This window comes from Gobio gobio (genome assembly GCF_949357685.1).
Source record: "Gobio gobio genome assembly, chromosome: 2".
NCBI lineage: Eukaryota > Metazoa > Chordata > Actinopteri > Cypriniformes > Gobionidae > Gobio > Gobio gobio.
This window is the reverse complement of record NC_137098.1, coordinates 62,639,908-62,659,371: the sequence shown is the minus strand read 5'-3', so window position 1 is coordinate 62,659,371 and position 19,464 is coordinate 62,639,908. Positions and strand designations below refer to the sequence as shown.

General features: G+C 40.0%; 2 protein-coding genes across 3 annotated transcripts; one reads left to right on the top strand and one right to left on the bottom strand.

Moving 5' to 3' along the window:
- The first annotated feature begins 1,129 nt into the window (after positions 1-1,129).
- On the top strand, positions 1,130-8,505 carry LOC307122724 (uncharacterized protein). Its single transcript, XM_079810904.1, has 3 exons — positions 1,130-1,408; positions 3,747-4,436; positions 6,789-8,505. Exons 1-3 carry the CDS (start codon positions 1,366-1,368, stop codon positions 6,872-6,874), a joined length of 819 nt encoding a protein of 272 aa, XP_079667030.1. The 5' UTR covers positions 1,130-1,365; the 3' UTR covers positions 6,875-8,505.
- Positions 8,506-9,328: 823 nt separating this feature from the next.
- Positions 9,329-17,917, bottom strand: LOC307143258 (uncharacterized protein). 2 transcript variants are annotated; one of them, XM_079844641.1, is made up of 9 exons: positions 17,596-17,906; positions 17,308-17,385; positions 17,150-17,221; positions 15,398-15,469; positions 14,607-14,782; positions 14,466-14,523; positions 13,889-14,060; positions 10,018-10,215; positions 9,338-9,776 (listed from the first exon to the last, which is right to left on the bottom strand). In XM_079844641.1, exons 3-9 carry the CDS (start codon positions 17,219-17,221, stop codon positions 9,667-9,669), a joined length of 858 nt encoding a protein of 285 aa, XP_079700767.1. In that variant the 5' UTR covers positions 17,308-17,385; positions 17,596-17,906; the 3' UTR covers positions 9,338-9,666. The 2 variants fall into 2 exon arrangements, with proteins under 2 accessions (XP_079700766.1, XP_079700767.1); XM_079844640.1 differs by lacking the exon at positions 17,308-17,385 and having other exon boundaries at positions 9,329-9,776; positions 17,596-17,917.
- Positions 17,918-19,464: the final 1,547 nt, after the last annotated feature.

The window sequence follows — 19,464 nt, the reverse complement described above, 5'->3', positions numbered from 1 at the left end:
AACCGTATTCCCTGGTGGCTGTGGCTCTTTCAGCAGATAATGCTCCTGCCACAAAGCAAAAATGGTTCAGGAATGATTTGAGGAGCACAACGAGTTTGAGGTGTTGACTTGGCCTCCAAATTCCCCAGATCTCAATCCAATTGAGCATCTGTGGGATGTGCTCAACAAACGAGTCCGTTCCATGGAGGCCCCACCTCGCAACTTACAGGAATTTAAGGATCTGCTGCTAACATCTTGATGCCAGATACCACAGCACACCTTCAGGGGTCTAGTGGAGTCCATGCCTCGATGGGTCAGGGCTGTTTTGGTAGCAAAAGGGGGACCAACACAATATTAGGACGTATCATATTAGCAATATCATAATGTTATGCCTGATCGGTGTACAACTTACTGATGATAACAAATCATTTAACAAACATTAACATTATGGAAAATCAAATGTTAAATTATACTTTCATACCTCTGTTTTTTTTTGTCCTGTAAATTATATTTTTAAATGCTGTTTTACAACTTCTACTGGCCTTTCAGGAAGGTGGAGGTCATGGTTAAACTGATGGTGTTACATACAAATCACCCAACACTCCCTGGTTTCCTCTGCGTGTCAGCTGCTTAATAAAGTGTCAAATCTAGGCCTTGAAATTTAAATTTGGCATTGAATTTAAAAGGTAATACTAATGAAGCTATACACTGGTCACTGGTGAAAGTTTTATAATTAATTTACTTTTTTGGCCTACACCTACATTGTATCACCTGTAGCCTACGTGCAGGTGAGCAGTGAACGTGCAAAAGTACTAAATATAGTCACACACACACACATGCAGGTGTGGTGTTCCCTTATTGTAACTTACAGCAAGATCGTAATATTTCGATGTTATCTGTTCTTGAGCATAGCCTATGCAATTTCACTTTCTCACTCCACCGCTCCAAAAGACAAATCGTCTTTGTCACTGGTGAATCTTATTTTTGGGTACATCGCTGACGCTTTCTTCAGGGCTGAACTTTACCCACACCCTCCTCTCACTCACATACTACCAGCACTCGTTAACTCCGTCGTCTCATGTTTTCCTCACATCTCCCCGCGGAGGCGTGCCCACGCCGCTCAAATACAGCGCTGCGGACGCGCGCCTGAATCACTCGGTTTGTCAGAGCGCGCGGTGAGCTAAGCAGAGCCGCGCTGCCCACGCCAGGAGGACATGCGTTTGTCTCGGAGTCGGTCCATATCCACTCCCGACGGTTTGAAGCAGTGCGTTCGTTTCAGTGTGTCGTGAAGCGACAGTTTCGATCTTAGTGGTAAACGTTTTACAAAGTGAAGATAAGTACGAGGTTTGGACGTCTACTTTCCATTCAGCTGTTTGTGGAGGACGCATGATTTTTCTGTGCCGGACCAAAAGCGAAGAGTGCATGAAAGGTGAGAGTCTTTTACTCAATTGTGTTTGTAAAGGAAGTGTACACAATTTAGTGTGCATGAGTATTTTGTTCTTTCACCCTTATTGAGTTTAAGATGGGTTTTCAGCCTAAACAGATGGAAAATAGCTACTTGTCTCATCTATTTCATTATTTTTTTTTTTTTTTTACTGTAGTTGGTAAGTTTTATATTTGTCTTTATGGAGTAATGGATGTCTGTCAGACTCAATGGAACAATTATTAAATTAAATTGCATGTCATTTTTTTTACCTGATCAGAACCACAGAAAAACCAGGCTTGAAGAAGAGTATGCAATTGCCCACAGCAATATCCATATTGGCATTAGTTATTTAAAAAAAAAAAACATTAGTGACTCAACCACTATGAAGTAATTGCTCTGGCTTGTAATCAACTCTTTGGCCACAGTGAGAATCTCAATAGAGACATTTAAAGTCAGCAAGAGATTAGTTTTTCCTAAGTGTTGACCACAGCATGTTTTAAAAAACGTGTCTATTATTAGCTGCAAGTAGGCGATAACCATCAGAATGACTTTACATTTACGTCTGGTTGCCTACTGTATTTGACTATACACATCCTTATCATGCGAGTACATCTGAGGCGACATCAAACACAGACAGATTAAAATGCAGTGAACTAAAAAAATTGCAATTGGAGACAGGAGCTCATTCTGGCTCAGATGTTTACAAAGGTCGGCTAACAGAGAGGTCACTTCCTTACAGGTGTGTGTTGTTGTTGTTGCCTCTAGATCAAATCAGCCCAAGTTATTTCATGTTGGCATTCCTCACGACACATTGCACCATTGTCTTTGGGATAAGAAATATTTTGAACGTGGCGGGATGTCTTCTAAAGCTGTTTCCTGTAGAAAGTTTCTCCTCAATAGGCATCAGAGCTAAAAACAGTTGGAAGTCTGAGTGGTGACCAACATCAGAAGCCTCTGGGGAGGCTCGAATAATGGACCAGGAAGAAAGACAAAAAATGCAACACAATGCTATCTGCCACATGGCCAACAGAATGTGGGAATAAAAGTGAGATGTTTTCTGGAACGCAAGACAAAGGGGAAAAAACGGCTTCACGTGTTACATCATTTCCTCTTCAACTTCAACGCCCCTCCATGCATTTGGGCTTGACCTAATGAGGCCCTCAAGGGTCCGTTAACACTAGGCTTTGTTAAAGTACATGTTTGAAATGGGTGGTGTGCATGTGGGCCACTGTTTGTACCATATTGATTATCAGCCAATGTTAGAAATGTATTCATCATGTATTAGATATTTAATTATGTGCATGCTCATTTCCTAACGCTTACCTGAAATTAATCTTTAAAAACAGCAATTTAATAACATTTAAATGTAATCTTTAGCAAATCTCAGAATGCATATTTATTTTTCATGAGGTTCTGATGCCTGAACTCACTTTTAGTGTTACTATTTTTAGTTTTATTTATAGGTTTTAATATTGGTCATTTTGCAGTTATTAGCCATGACACAAAACGATTAGTTGCGTATTAGTTTTGGGCAGAATTTTCAAATTGTTCCATCCTAGGGTTACCATATTTTGATTACCGAAAACCAGGACACTTGGCCCGGCAATGAGATACTCAAATGATACTCAAAGATTCCTTATTAATTTCAATTCATTTAAAGTGTGCCCCCTCTGTATGAATAGAAAATTGTTATATTAGGGCCAGGACAGGACTTGAAAACAGGACATGTCCTGGGAAAACAGGACGTTTTGTCACCCTATTCCATCCCTACTTGGAAGAGAATCTTAGCTAAACATAAACAAAGTCTTATAAATAAGTCCCTTCAAAATGGTGTGAAGCTGTTAAATTGAAGTGGAAAGTACTTCTTGATGTCCCCACACACATAAGATCATTAACATCTTTTTTCCGCCAAAGTGTCTCGGATGACTTGCAGATGTTCTTCCACTCTTACTAGACGCAAATGTGGCCTGTTTAATATTTGAAGCTCCTGTGCTGCATGCAGGAGGAGACAATGCACACGTGTGTGTTAATGCTTGACTGAAACCGATCCTATCCTGAGATCTTGGGTGTGGGGTTATTTGTGGCCATTTTTCCACGACGAGCTCACATACAGTTGCAGTCAGATTGCAACATAAGAACATACTATTCAGGGTCATTTTATTCTTAAGTGTGTGGCTAAATATATAAATGAAGTGTAGCAACTGGTTGTGAAAAGACCACACTTGAGTAAATGTCTCTCTTGGGTAAACAATTTCAATAATGCCTGCTTTGTTTAATGTGTTTTCCTGTTGTTTTTGCGATTTGAGTATGACCGTTTCTTTCTCCTCCTCCTTTGTTTCAGATCTCAAGGCTATACTCCGCTGCGCCACACTGGGAGGCTTACTGGATAAGCAGGAAAAGGATCCCTGTGACTCCAAAAAAGCTCCCCTTCTATCTTCTCCCACGATGGCTCTGGCCTCCTTCCATCTGATGCAAACTCTCAAGAACTCACCAGCGGCTCTGCGGCGGCGATTCCGTCGCGACCGCACGGAGAGCCTCTCTCATGGCGATCCCCTCTTCAAAGTGCACTACCTCGGCACCAAGAAGATCTTCTCCCTGGATCTGGAACAGGCGGAGGATGCCATCGATCGACTGCTAGACGGGGCCACCGGGAAGCTTTCTAAAGACCACGCCCTGGTAGTGCGACCCCGATACGTTGAAGTCAAAGAACTGAGCACTGGAAGGCAGCTCACCAAGACCTACTTGCAGGACATCGCGTACTGCGCCTCGCACACGGCCAGACCCAATGTGTTTCTGTACATCTGCAGGCAGCCCGGTCAGCAACTGCAATGCAGAGTGTTCTGGTGCAGTCGGGCAGAAAGGGCAAAGGACATGACCGCCTGTCTGGCGATGTCGTTTCAGCGAGCGCTCAATGACTGGCAGGGTGGGTGCGCCACCTTGCCGCAGGGGGACGGGATCACTAAAGAGCCGGAGATGCCTGGTACGCCCACTGCACCCAGAGGGTCAACATTGCCAGCCAGTTTGGGAAAAGGTGAGTTGAAGAGGGACAAACTGGAGAGAGAGTTGAGTGCAAGATTCCTGTAGCACACATGTCAAACTCCCCTCCTGGAGGGCCACTGTTCTGCAAAGTGTAGCTCCAAAACACCAGCCTGGAAGCTTCTAATGATCCTGAAGACCTTGATTAGCCGATTCAGGAGTTTTTAACTGGGGTTGGAGCTGATCTCTGCAGGACAGTAGCTCTCGAGGAGCTGAATATGACGCCCTGCTGTAGCTCAAACAGTTGAGCATGGTGCTAGCTATGCCAAGTTCATGAGTTCAATTCCAAGGGCATGCGTGAATTGATCAAATGTATCACTTGGTCACTTGGGATGGAAGCATCTGCCAAATGCATAAATGTAAATGAGTCCAATGAGGAATGCAACCACTAGAAGAGGGTTTCTCAACTCTGGTGCTCTAAATCTATTGTCAAACTAACAACTATGCTGTGTTCGAAATCGCCCCCACTACCCTCATTCACTATAGCCGCGTTTCCACCGAAATAACCAGGAACTTTTTTCCCCCCAGACCTGCTACTGTCTGCGTTTCCACTGCGGTCTAAAGTACCGCGAAGATTAGGCAAATTAGTCTGGTGATGTAGGACTGCGTGCGGCTGTTCCTCCCAGTCAGAGACGGACAGGAATCATTTACTGTCTGTAACAATAACAAGTATGGAGGAGATGCAAGCAGCGCTGCTTTTGCTAGTTATGTATTGGTTTACTAAAGAGGTCATTAACAAAACTGCGGAAAAGAGACAAGCACTGATACTAAAGCATATTCTGAAAGCTCGTAAAGCTAGATTTAAAATAAGACAACTTATGTTATAATCAGCTATTACGGAAATTGACCGTGCGATTGCTGAGACGAACGCTCGCCATCGGACAGAAAGAGCAGGACTGATATTTACTGAAGGCAGAACGAACCTCGCAAAAGACTTTTAAAAATGCCGGTTGAAATAAAATGCTGCGTGAGCTCAACCAATCAGCATGTTCAGCGCCCAAGTCCCACCCCCGAAAGTTCCCGAACTTTGAAAAAGGGAGCAGGGCCGTTCGGAGGGGGAAATATTTACCCGGAACTTCATTTAGACCCCGGTTCCTGCGGTCGAAACACCAAGTACCACCCCGAAGTCCCTAGTTCCTGGGGAAAGTTTCTGCGGTGGAAACGCGCAGTCCTATGTAGGACATAACACTTATGTCCTACATTACCCCACTAATATAGTTTACTTGAAAGAGGGATTGAAAACGAGTGAGTGAATTCAGACACTGAGTAGGCTGTGCAAACGTAGCAAACTGGCAGCTCCGGCTCCATCTTTCTGTCAAGATGCAGGAATTCATCCAGTGCCCAACTCTCACAGTACGCATTATGGGTATTCTCTAGCCGTTGAGCGCACATCAGTTGTACACTCATTGTTGCGGTGCAATGTGGGATTGAAAGAGTGCACTCAATAACGTCCACTATGGTTTTGGACACCACTACAAATGGTTGTCCCCTTCAAATAGTGCCCTATTTAAGGTGAGACACGGCAGGTGAGAACATCGTTTTTTTTCACGCAGTGGTCAATTTTGAGATTTTGGGCCAGTTTGCTCCCTTAACATGTAAGCTTTCATGTCAAAATAAAAAATGTCAACATTACACATTAAGGTGGTTATTTCATTATATTTTGTCAACTTGCGCCTTTAGATTTCTACCGGAAATTATCAAAAGTTAGCATTTTAACGTGAGCTTCCGTGCCGTGTCTCCATTCACAGAAACATGTCTGGTATCATTGTAAAGCTCATACACAGCACTGTCTAATCCAAATATGGGCATTTCCTTTGTAGAACTAACCAACAGCGGAAGTTTGCCGGAGCCGAAAACCACATCTGATTGGTCGATGTGAATTTCCGACTACGGGATTGGCTGCCACTTCCTTTGTTTATACTCCACCTGAGGAAAAAAAAATGCAGACAGTGCCGAAAGCAGCTCATAAACGTTCACCGAAAAGACGGAAACAGCTGTAATTTGCAAGAGCTAGTAAAAAGAAACTAAACAACAACTGATTAGACGATAAGACCCCGTCAGCGAATTAGAATCAATTAGTTATAGATGGACATACAACAAACGGTGACAGTTCGTTTGCAGTTTTTGTGACTGTTGCTAGGTGTGTTTGTTAAGGGTATAGGGGGCGATTTCGGACACAGCCCTTGATTAGCTTATTCGGGTGTGTTTGATTTAGGTTTGGTGCTAAACTTTGTAGGACAGTGGATCTCGAGAGCCAGAGTTGAGAACCCCTGCACTAGAATCTTGTAAAATCGAAATATTTCTTTCCCATTTCAAATCGTAACTGTGTTTTTGTTCTGTGTTGCAGTCCGTTGGAAGAAGAGGGGGTCGGTGTCCCGCAGTCCTCTCCGCTCCATCTCCAGAAGAGGTTCTGCCAGCGACAACTGGCATTGAGAGCCCCCGTCACACCCTGGACCTTAGTTTTGTGATGCCTGGGAAATTCCAGAATTGAATGTGAGGAAAAGGACAACCACACCTACAACTGGTGGAACTTTTGAGCTTTGATAGAGTTTGCAACTCAAGCTTGTGCGAGTCCGTGTCTGAGCAGCCAACACATTTAAAGTTACAGATTTACCAAAGTGATAAACCATAGGTTTCCAGAGAGAATTATTTTTGGTTTAGGAAGTTGATGGGTTCAGTCATTTGCTTAAGGACTAAGAGACAACCAAAGCTGTTCATCTGCACCGGACTGGTATCTAGTTTTAAAGGCCATGTGTGCTTGAGTTGAGGGTTTCTAGTCAGTCTCCTCCTCTTTGTACATGTCTGGGTAGTTTGTTAATGTGACTGATGAGCAACGAGACCGCTTTTGTTTGTTTTAGAGGTATCAAGAGACGATCTGTGTGGAAAGTGGGTGGATGCATGATGGTAAACAGTAGCAGCAGGATCAGAACGTCAACGTTAAGGCGTTTGGAAATTGTTTCTGTCCCAAATGCACAACAGAAATGCTTTGTATGCTGTAAATGTACATGGTAAAGACAATCCGCTCTTTATCCTGAACTACTGTAGGCTTCCAAGTGCTCTTTTTAATGTGGCCAAATCTCTACACATTGTTACTAATGATTAATATTACATCCTCTATATGAACATCATCCATGGGGAATCACATACTTGGCATCAGGACCGACTTGACAAACAGGACTGGTTGTAATTTGGCATTGGGAAGATGGAGGTACTGAGATATTTGTTTCTGGTGGTCTATCATAGCCATATCATGCTTTGCCTGGTTCTACCTCAGTTTGCCATTTTTATTCATAGTTTGAGTCAGTCAAGCTTTAAACTTGAAGTGTAGGTTCTAATAACCAACAGATAATGAAGTGTAGAGATAACTGTATTACTCTGTGCTCTGAAAATGAGAAGTATTCTCTCTATGCACCTGCATTCCAGCAGTTTTTGAGGCCATAATGGCTTTTAAGGCCATAATCACCCCCCTTTCCTTTTTTTCCCTCTGTAACTGCAAGTTGTTTTACAACATCAGCCCAGAAAAAAAGCCAACTAAGCCACTGTCTCCAGGCAACTGGTATGTTTGCATAGAGCGTCATGTCCTTGGACATAGCAGTTATTGTATTTATGAAGCGCAAGGAAGCATTTTTAAGTGGCCTGGTTGCATAAACCAAGTATTTTAAACAAGGACGCCCTGCTTCGCATGACTGGAACAATCAAGTTTCCCAAGTTCAAAGATTGTCTAGCACCATATGTAGCCATTTCCTACACACGTTACATATGCTTACGGAGAACTGCATCATGTATCACAGTAGTATCCACTCAGTCCCTCGTGGTATTAAATATTCTGCCTGGTGCATTAGGGCAATTACGTCAAAGGACCCCTTTTTATCCTTACGGATTTTAGACGTATTAAACCATATCTCGCACTACAAAGACTTCAGATCTGTTGTTGGATCTGTTCTGTCTGCTTTATGAGGTGTTTAATGTTCTATGAATGTTCTTGTACCTTATTTTAAAACTATGTGCGTGTACCTATTTAAATATTAAATGTATTTTATGGAATATTAAACTTTTTATACATGAAGCATTTGTGTCTTGTATTGTATTCATGCATTAAACACACAAAACACTCTTTACAAAAAGGTTCTTACACTCTTGAAAATAAAGGTTCTTCGGCAGGGTGTATGGTTTCATGAAGAACCGTTAATATCCAAAGAACCCTTCTATTGCACAAGTTCTTTGTGGTGTAGAAAGGTTCTTTAGACTATAAAATGGTTAGGAAAAAAATGGTTCTTTAAAAAACCTTTCATAAAATGGTTCTTCTATGGCATCGCTGTGAAAACCCCTTTTTGGTTCTTCCTGGCGCCTTTATTTTTAAGAGTGTAGTTGGCATTGATGGTTCCGTGAAGAACCTCAAACATCCATGGATCCATCCATCCAATTTCCATTCCACAAAAGGTTCTTTATAGTGGAAAAAGGTTATTTTAAGAACTGTCGCTGAAAGGTTCTTCTATGACAAAAAACACCTTTTGGAACCTTCATTATTAATAATGAAGACACCAAGAACTTCTAAGGGTACGTTTACATGCCAACGATGTACTAAAAATGGAAAAACGATCAGAAACGATCCATGAACACTAAAAATGGTGTATTCTGCATGTCAGGCCAGTAGTTGGCAATGTAACTTTGTAAAGGAACGCTCCGTGCCTATAGGCCGAACATGTAATACATATGACGTCACAGTTTTCACAAATCCGGTGACGATAACACTTTGAAACCTGTTATTGTGTAACGCTATTGTCCTATTTTTAGTAGAAAACCGTGTCGTGTAAACAACCCCTAAAAAGCCAGTGGTTTGCTTGACTTCCAGGTCAGACTAGATCATTAAAGAGGGAGCAGTTTCTGCAAAAGTCATGGGGTGTAAATCTTTTAATGCGAGGGATTAAAATTCTCCTGGTCAGATTTCATAACTTTTCAAAGACATGTACGTGCAGTGGTTCACAAAAACATGCCATGGCGGACATTTAGGAGCTTAAAGTCATGGGGCTAAAGCTGTCATTATTAAATCACTTTGTGTACACAAATTATTGGTCCTTGGTATCAAAAGTTAATAAATAAAGAAAGAACTGGACATACTGTATTAGTTCTACTTAGTTTAACTTGTTACAGTTCTAGATTGTGATTTTGGAGTTTTAAGCCACTTGGCAAAAATCCATTGGTATTTTATACCCTTGCATCAGTTCTCATTTGTCAGGTAAGGGACTTGAAGTCCTGTGAAACCTGTCTTGAAGCTTCTGGAACTCAGAGAGGCTTTGGAAATGAAGTCGTCTCAATGGCACCAACTCTGCCACAACTGAGAAACAAAACAGAAGAAACAGAGATGGTAAAAAACTAGCCTAGCCTGATACAGTGAAGTGATTATATGCAACAGACAGGAAGTATGAATCAAGACCTCGCTGTGTTTAGATTTTTGTATTGTTATGCTTACACCCCTTCACATCTTGTGAGCACAAAGACAAAAGAACATTCAAAATATTTAGATCCTAGATTTCCCGGACTCTAATCTTTCAAAGAAACTCGAGCTCTGTGCTCACCCAGATCATAGAACGGTTCCTCTCGGCTTCCCTGAACCACAATCATCTCCAGGAAATTCAGGAGGGCCCCAGTGGCCAGGAAGCGCTCTGGGAGGGACAGGGTTTGGAGGTAGCGCATGTCCAGAGAGAAAGGGTTGTCAGGAGGCGGCATGGTGCACAGTCCCACCAACTCACTGACTACGTCCCATACATGAGTTTCTACAGGGCAGATAAAAGTTCTGCGTGTTATGCAAGGACCCCATAAGGGTATGTTTACACGACAACTACGTACTTAAAACGGAAGTTTTTCCTTTAACGTTTTTCGCGTACAAAAGACAAAGTTGTCCAGAATCTATAATCTATATCAACAATTTCTGCCTTGTGATGCAGCCTCAATCGCACCTTGTTCGTTTGTTGGTTTCAAGTTGGAGCCTGGTTTCTCCCAAGGCTTTTTTCCCCTCCATTCTGTCACCTGATGAAGTTTGGGCTTCTTGCCACTATTGCCTCTGGGTTGCTCAGTTGGGGACAAACCAGGCCTTAATATTCAACAATTTCATTGATTTGACTGCACTGACACTATTGAGAACTGAACTGAGCTGGACGAGGACATCACTGTTTTCAGCAGAACTGCTTTAGAAGCCGCGTTTCCATTACCCTTCAAATTGCGCAAATTGAAATTGCGAATTTAAAATAGCCCAATGGAAACGCGTCAATTTCGCAAAAACTCCCATATATCGCAAAAAAGTTTTTACACTCGCATGAGGTGGTATTTCAGGCAATTCGAAAAAGGAAATTTTCGCAAAACTGCAATGGAAACAGTTTTTTCGCATTTACAGGTCACCTGGTACGGTCACGCATTGCTCTCACATAGGGCCTACATATAATTTTTCCACTCAAGTATGTACGAGATCTTATGTCGTTAAAACGACATATATAAGTGGCGTAACTTTATAATGACGGACCCTGGTGCAACCACAAATATCATAACTATCTATAGGCCTACTGTAATTATGACAAATATTCAAGAAATGTATTAAAACAGAAAGACGCTATAGTTTCAGCCTTGCTCAAAGACTAGGTCAATCCATTCCCGACGATCTTGGTTTGCTTCTTATTTATTAAAGTTAGCCTACAGCCAAATAGTTGATTAAACATTGATCAAAATTAAAATACAATTTATACAAAACTAAATTAATTTTAAAGAAAGACTTTCTAGAAAACAATTCAATTGTGCTCAAAATCCATGTCTCCAGACATATGCGCATCTGATTATGTAGCCTTACTCATGCTGCTCACTTTTCATAATCAACATATGAAATTAAAAGATTATAATATTTAGACATAGCCTAACTATATGAAACTAAATAGGCTACGTTTTCTTTAACCCTCTTTCCGACAAAGCCGTTGTCGCCTTTTGATGAATTTTTTCCTTAGGCTATTACAGCGGAAACTTAAAATACTCCGTCATTTTTAGCCATACAGATGAGTGCAAGACATAATTATAAACTATAAACTGTCTACTTTTATTTACCCCTTATTACTCACTAACTTATTACTCCCTTTTATTACTCATGATAACAGCAAAGGCCGTGGACTCAGGGAACAAATTATTTTGTACTCCACTCCAAACGCTGTCTTCATTTCAAAAATATATTTTGTTTATTAAACGCAAAGTTTTTCATTTCAAAAGCATTTCTAAACTCAGTTTATATTTCCAAAAAACGAAATTCCGAGCCAAAATAACGAAGTGGTAAAAAAACGTTGAGTTACCACCATGCAAATTCAAACTTTTCGTTCGTCTCTGTATGTGGCAATGCGTCACAATAACCTGACTTATGTAAAAGTCGATCATTCTTTACAGATGATGGTATGTTTGGACAGAAGACGAGTTCTTTATTAAACTCATAAAAAAACAATAGAATATAAAATGCCACAATTTATCATAACACCTCATATGTGCCGCTCAAGTATAAGGTGCTTTCCTTGCCATCAGTGCTACAACACGCACGTCTGTTTCCATTAAAAATAATGGCGTGCGGTGGCTGGGATATACATAAACCTAACAACATACGTAGCATGATTTTTGGAATGATTTATCGCGAGAGGAAAAAAAATGTTTTAGTCGTATAACATCAGTTAATGGAAACGCGGCCATTTCGCAATATTTTTTTGTCGACTTTTAGAAAATATCGCAAACGTTTTGCGCAAATCTGTAATGGAAATGCGGCTATAGATGAAGTGATGATCTTTATAACACTGAACTGACTTCAGATAAACAATGACATTATTTTCTTTTAGAGCTGCTGTACAGCCAAAATGAACTGTTTGCATGATTGAATCATTTTCCTGTTATCACTGTAAAGCTGCTTTGAAGCAATCTGTATTGTATAAAATGCTGTATAAATAAATGTGACTTGTCTTGACGTTGTCAAAACGACCCCCTTTCACACAGATACGCAAAAATGGCTAAAAACGCTGTATTATTCATGCCAGGCCAGTAGTTGGAGATGCCAAAGAAACACTATAGACTGAACACGTAATATGCAGTCGCATGACGTCACCGTTTTACAAATTCGTGGTTTTGCAGTTTACACCGAGATGATAACGGTGTCGTTTTCAAAAACGTGCACTTCGTTTTCAAACGTCTGTGTTTTCAGGCCACCAAAATGCCATTGTCGTGTAACCGAACAGCCAAAACGCTATAGAAGTTTTACGTTTTTAGCAAGCGGCAACCTCCTGCAGTTTCTCTTGAAGCCAAAACGGAAGAGACTTAAACTGCAATTCATCGACTGGGCACTAGAGACAGACTGCAAAAGGGAGCAGAATCTCATTGAGCCCCATGTTAAAATGCCCAACTTTACAGCAGAAAAAAACATGTTTACAGTCTGGTACAAAAAGTGGTTTTGGTCTATACAGCTAATTTTGCCCTTCATGACAACTGTGAGGGGGGTGATTTTTTTTTATAACACATTCGTTCTCATTATATAAAGCCTTAAAGTTCTGCATAATTAAGGGCGTGGCCACTTTGAGTGACAGGTGGATTGCCGTTTGTCTGCTGTCTGTTAGTCATCACGTCACCTCAGCTCCGCCCACGTCCCGCCTCTTTGCCCATTTTCTGTTATCCGGGAGTGACCCGCGATGACGCTCTGCTAAGATGGCAATGGCCAGCTCGACCCTACTTTACGCTTCAAAACTGCTCTTCAGAATCCTATGGGTGACGACACGGACACCACGTCCATATTTTTTTACAATCTATGGTTTTTAGTTATTGTGGACACGGTCACTAAAATTAAAACTTCATTATAATTAGGGGCCATTTACACGACACTGTTTTCACAAAAAACTTTTAATGCGTTTCAAAGTGCACGTTTTTTTAAATTATACCGTTATTGTCTCTGTGTAAACTACAAAAAACATTGACGTCATGCGTATCAAGTGTTCAGTCTATAGTGTTTCTTTACAAAGTGACATTGCCAACTACTGGCCAGGCATTATTAATACACCGTTTATAGTCATTTTGCGGATCTATGTGAATGGGGATCGTTTTAACAACGTTGTTGCCTGAACACGAAAAAACACAAAGGAAACACTTTTCCGTGTTTAGTACATTGCTAGCGTATCCTTAGCTAGTTTAGTTATTTTGCTAAATTTTAGATAAAGGCGAGATGTCTGATCACTGTCCCTCTGTTGTGCTGAGGCGTTGATATGCATTATGGTGACACAAAACTAATTTGTATGTACAACCACCATAAGCCACTAAAGTAAGTCACACGTGCATTCATACATAATCTCTAACCTTTTAAAAGTTTCTAAACCTTGAGCCAGGAGCATGAAGAAATTGTGTATATAAAAAAATTGTGAAATTATGGCCAATAAAAGTTGATCTTAAAACCTTGGGATGTTGAAACCCAGTCTGTGATGGACTTAAGTTTCATTGGTGTATCTTTGACTAGCGTATCAGTTCCTCCAATGTTTACTAGGCGCTCGTGATTGGATCGAATCCAGGCATAAGGTTGCCCATACTTGGCGTAGCCGGCTAACAGGAACAGGGTGCAGTTCATTTCCTGCAATGAGAGAAAAACTCTTTTGAGAGCCTTGACCACTGCAAGACAGTCTGAATTTAGTCTTGATATTTTAAAAAAAGCTCAAAAGTCAAAGGGAATATACAGGGTGCACTATGCAACCTATACTGTATTTCATCTTTATGTCTCTAATCAATATTTACAGGATATATTTTTAAAGAAATTAATACTTTTATTCATCAAAGATGTGCCATTATGCCTTATAGCGTATCCGTCTTATTGTACAAAAGTCTTGACCCCTTCAATGAAAGTCTATGGGGCTTTTCGTAGTTTAACAATTTAATGTCAAGCCTAAACTAATTGCTACGCTAGTGTATTTTAAGATTGGTAATGTTTGCTCTTAATCTGTAAATTTGACATTGGCTTTGAATCTGAAACGATACTCACAGGAACAGCGATCTCTCTCTCACTGGGTGAGGCTGGGAGAAGATGAGAATCAGCATCCCTATAAGTGAATAATGAAAAGAATTGATTTACAGCACTTAGTTTCTAATTTCTAGAGTGAGTCCAAGGATATTTCCTCTCCACCTGCTGGGAGTTTGTTGCTGTGTGGCCTCTGGTGTCTGGTGTCTGTGTTGTGGAAGAGGTTCTTCTCCTGCTAAAGGTGAGCTGGCGTAATCGCTGTCCAGACTGTAACTGCTACTGCAGGTTGAGCTGGTGTAGGTGGAGGCCACAGACACGGCAAACCCAGGAGAACGCCATCTCTGTGAGCAAAGACTGTCACTGATGTAGCAGCACTTGTTTCCAGAGATATACTAGTATGTGTTCATAGATGTTTGTAGATGCACTACCACTGATGACTTAAAGGGATAGTTCACCCAAAAAATGAAAATTCTGTCATTAATTACTCGCCCTCATGTCTTTCGTTCATCTTCAGAACACAAATGAAGAGCTTTTTGATGAAATCTGAGAGATTTCTGTCCCTCCATTGACAGCTACACAACTACCACTTTGACGCTTCAAAAAGTTGATGACTCGATCGCTTTATATGATGAACAGATTTAATTTAGGCTTTTATTTGGACTAAACAGCTCAATTTATATGGATGAGTTTTATGATCTCTTTATGAACTTTTTGAAGCGTCAAAGTGGTAGTTGTGTAGCTGTCAATGGAGGGACAGAAATCTCTCAGATTTCATCAAAAAGCTCTTCATTTGTGTTCTGAAGATGAACGAAAGACATGAGGGTGAGGAATTAATGATAGAATTTTCATTTTTTGAGTGAACTAACACTTAACATCTCCAAACATCTTAAACACATTTATGGATATAAAAACTGTGAGAGAAAATAAAGAGAGATGAACTGATTAACAAAGCCCACCATGTCATCGTTGACCACGGTCAACAGAAGTTCCTCTCTTCCTCTTAGCCAGGGCTGAAAATAATGGAATCCCTACAGACATAAAAGACAGTGAAAACAGTGGCATGATCTTTAATTACATCAAAAACTTTCATTAAAACCGCAGTTTGAATTATGTTGGCTTGACAAAACCAACATACTGATCTACTATTTTAGCGGCATCTAGTGGTGAGGTAGTGAATTGCAACCACCCACCCCTCCCTTTTGAAGCACATAGAGAAGCTACGGTGGCCGACACAGGACAAAGATGTCGTCTGAGACAGCAGAGAGTAGCTAGCGCTCTGTAGAGCAGTTTGTCCTTTTAGGGCTACTGTAGAAACATGGCGGCGCAAAATGGCGACTTCACTGTAAGGGGACCCGCGGCGTATGACGATAGAAATTGTTCATTCTAAGGTAATAAAAACGGTTCATTATGTAAGGTCTTTATACACCACTGAAAACGTAGTTATGTATATTATATTGCATTTCTGTCAATAAATCCTCATAAAAATTACACACTGCACCTTTAAGCTTCTTCTTTTTCTAAATTTAAATGTAAACAGTATTAACAGCACATAACTAAACAATATATAACTAAATTTAAACAGTATTTCATTGAGGGGGTTAAAACTTTTGCACAAGAGACAGGGGCTGTTTACACAACACCGTTTTCAACTAAAAAACCGGAGATGTTTTTTATGCGTTTTGGCTGTTCAGTTACACGATAACGCCACTTGGGCGCCATTTGGCTTTTGAAAACGAGTTATTCTCTCAGTGTAATCTACAAAAACGAGAATTTGTGAAAACAGTGACATCATGCGTATTTCGCGTTTAGTCTATAGATGCGCAGCTTTCTTTAGAAAGTGACATTGCCAACTACTGGCCAGGCATGAATAATACAGCATTTTTAGTCGTTTTTTGCGAATCCATGTGTCATTTTGACGTTATCGTCTCTACACGAAAAGCTACTCTACCGTTTTTAGTACATCGTTGTTGTGTAAACGTACCCTTATAGAGTATTCCAGCTGTCTGTCACTATCAAAGCTTAACGACTTTTATTGGAAACATGTTAAAACATGCACAGCATTCTAATTCATCCTAGTGATGTGTTAAATTCAAGCTAGAAGCACATTAAATCATATTAGAAAAATGATCAATCATGTCAGCAGCATACTAGCTTACATGCTAAATAAAGCTAACATGTTAAATCATGCTAGCAACAAGCTAATTCATGCTAGCTTTGAGGTAAATCATGCTAGCAACATGTTAAAACATTCTAGCAATGTGCTAAATCATGTTTACAACATGCATGCTAGAAATGTGCTAAATCATGCTAACAACATGCATGCTAGAAATGTGCTATTGGTGGAATTGGTGGCTTCACTTTTTTACAATGAAAGATAGTGAAGAGGCGTCGTCCAACTTTTTTTTTACAGTCTTTGCTTTTCGCAAACTGTTTTTCGAATATTATGAATTTGGACGTACTACTCTGTTGGTGTACTGTTTTTAGTTTGACAACATGTCAAATCATGCTAGCAACGTGTTTGCAACATTTCAAATCATGCTAGCAACGTGTTTACAGCATGTCAAATCATGCTAGCAATGTGTTTTTGAGTTATTTCAAAAATTCAGACAAGGCTTTGTCAAGACAACATCAAAATTTGTTCACAAACTTCACTCATCTAGTTAAATATTAAATGTTATTTTATTTAGTACTACTCAGTACCAGCCCACCTGTAAAGAACCCAGTATTGCAAGTTCGGAAAGAAAGTTCTGGAGCCTGGTCTTTTGTTCTTCTTCCTGCATCTGTCACAAAAGGCAAACAGCTTATACGATTAGCTGTTCTTATTTGGACACAAGACACACTTATATAACAACAAATTGTTTTTAACCTTCTAATGTTGAATGGACATGATTTGATGAAGCCCACATCTACTAAGGGCTCCGTTACTAGGCAACGGCAGCCAAGCCTGTCATTGCCAGCGATGGGTTGAGGAGAAAATAAAACCACTTGAATTTAGTGAGTTAACAAATGAGGTTTTCCCTAGACACATCATAATAATACGACATTTGCCACACCGTTTATGACTGTCAAACAATATCTAACCGATTAGCGAAATAACGAGAGACTTGAGCATAAAGACGCATGCAATCAAGCGCATTTGTAGGTATATACTTACACCAGAACTCATGTTTACATGCACGCCGATGGACAATCACACCAATTTGAAGTAAATGTGATGCATTACATTAGATAAATTACTGCAAGCACACTGGCACGCCTATTTCCATATCCTCTTCTCTGTCTCCCCCCAATTAGCCTATAGCCTACATTGTTTCACTTTCCGTGGAAATTAATAATGCGAGCAATAATCTCTCATAATGTGTTTCATCCACGGGTTCAGTGTGTCGGGATTCAGCTCTTATTTCGTATTTCTCGCGCTGATCATTGTGCCGATTCCTCCATCTCCCGCAAGGGATCGTCTGCGTCATGTGCTCTTCAAGAAAAACGTAAAATCCCACATCACCTCCTCTGTATAATACTTTTAATGCATTTTTGGAGCATTACAGGGTTGATAAATCAAATCAAACCCAACACGAATAGTCCATGACGCTTGAAAGATTCATGATTACCTCAGCCGTAGCCTACAGTCATTTATGACCGACAAAATCTGGAATTATAGCCACATGATTTTATAGCCATCTGCCGTTTTGTGTTCAGTTATAAGAATTTGCCTACTTAATGTTTGTTAGCCTATAATGGATTGTGGTATATAGCCTACAGCTCTGTAATTTAGCAGTAGGGAGAGTGGGGTATGATGAGCCAAGGGGTAAATTGACCCGACCACCCCCTTTATCTTGGCAGCTGTACACTTTTATTATCATGTGACCACATATTTTGAAACCACCCATCATTTCTGTCAGACTGTGAAAAGGAGAAGCACATGGGAGGGAGTGCAAGGCACCCATTTACTTTAAAAACAGTTTTTGGTTTGTTAAAGTAAGATTTTAGTATGACAGATGTAACGGCTGTTGCATCGAAGCAAATTTGTCCAGGTCAAAAAATATGTATGATCCATATTGGTGATTAGTGACCAATTATTCAGCTAAATATTAGCCTGAATTGGTAAGCTAGCTAGTTTTGTCCACAATGGTAGCTATTGGGAAAAGTGAGCCTAATGCTGTGGGGTAAATTGAGCCAGCGTTTTAACTTACCCCACCATAAGGCACTAGTTAAGTTAAATCTCTGAAGTATAAACTGGTATAATTTCAATGTAATATTATGCAACTGGTTTAGTTTATTCTTTTTTATTATTCTTTTGTTTTTAGTTTGAGTTTATTTTATAGGAACAATGTACGAGCACACCAAATCCTTCTCTGATAAGAACCAGAAGATGCTTAATCACATGTATCTTTCCACCTCTAGTCCATAATGGCCTAACATGGTCAATATTGCAGAAAAATTTCCATGCCAACCTTTTGACTAAAATGTTTATTACTTTCAGTGACATTTATTCATTCATTCTAAATCAGTTTTTTATTTACTTTTACTCAACAAACTCTATATTTAGTGTGTTTTTGGAAAGTTTACAACTTTGGTGTTCAACGTATTGTTTCAGAAATCCAAACAATTCAAGAAATTTAAATTTCAACTTCATTTCGTTGGTATAATGTTGTTCAAATAAAAATCGAATTAAATAGTTTTAAATATTTAAATTAAATGGCTTTAAGAAAATAAATATGACTATTTGTAAAAAGGAAATGTGATTATTAAATTAGTTTCTAAAAGAGGCAAATTATCTTTAAACTTTCACATGGGTTTGATTCAGATTCAGTTAGATGGTCAGTTTACCCCCGGATGGTGCAACTTACTCACTATCTCCTAACCTGGGGTAAATTGAGCCACAGGAACACCTTTTTTATAAGCAGCCATATTTGCCATACATGTATTCTGATCATTTAAAATTATAGGAAACATGATATTTCTTTAGGTATTTTTTATTGTACTTCTGCCTAATTTTCTCTTATCTTGAGGACCACATAAGTAG

Excerpts from the sequence above, each read along its gene's own strand:
- LOC307122724 (XM_079810904.1), top strand. The coding sequence starts at position 1,366 with ATGATTTTTCTGTGCCGGACCAAAAGCGAAGAGTGCATGAAAG. Across the intron at positions 1,409-3,746 it reads AAGCGAAGAGTGCATGAAAG|ATCTCAAGGCTATACTCCGC; the intron begins GTGAGAGTCTTT and ends CCTTTGTTTCAG. Across the intron at positions 4,437-6,788 it reads GCCAGCCAGTTTGGGAAAAG|TCCGTTGGAAGAAGAGGGGG; the intron begins GTGAGTTGAAGA and ends TCTGTGTTGCAG.
- LOC307143258 (XM_079844640.1), bottom strand. Across the intron at positions 14,061-14,465 it reads AGAGAGAGATCGCTGTTCCT|GAAATGAACTGCACCCTGTT; the intron begins GTGAGTATCGTT and ends CTCTCATTGCAG. Across the intron at positions 10,216-13,888 it reads CTGGGTTTCAACATCCCAAG|AAACTCATGTATGGGACGTA; the intron begins GTTTTAAGATCA and ends TCTGCCCTGTAG.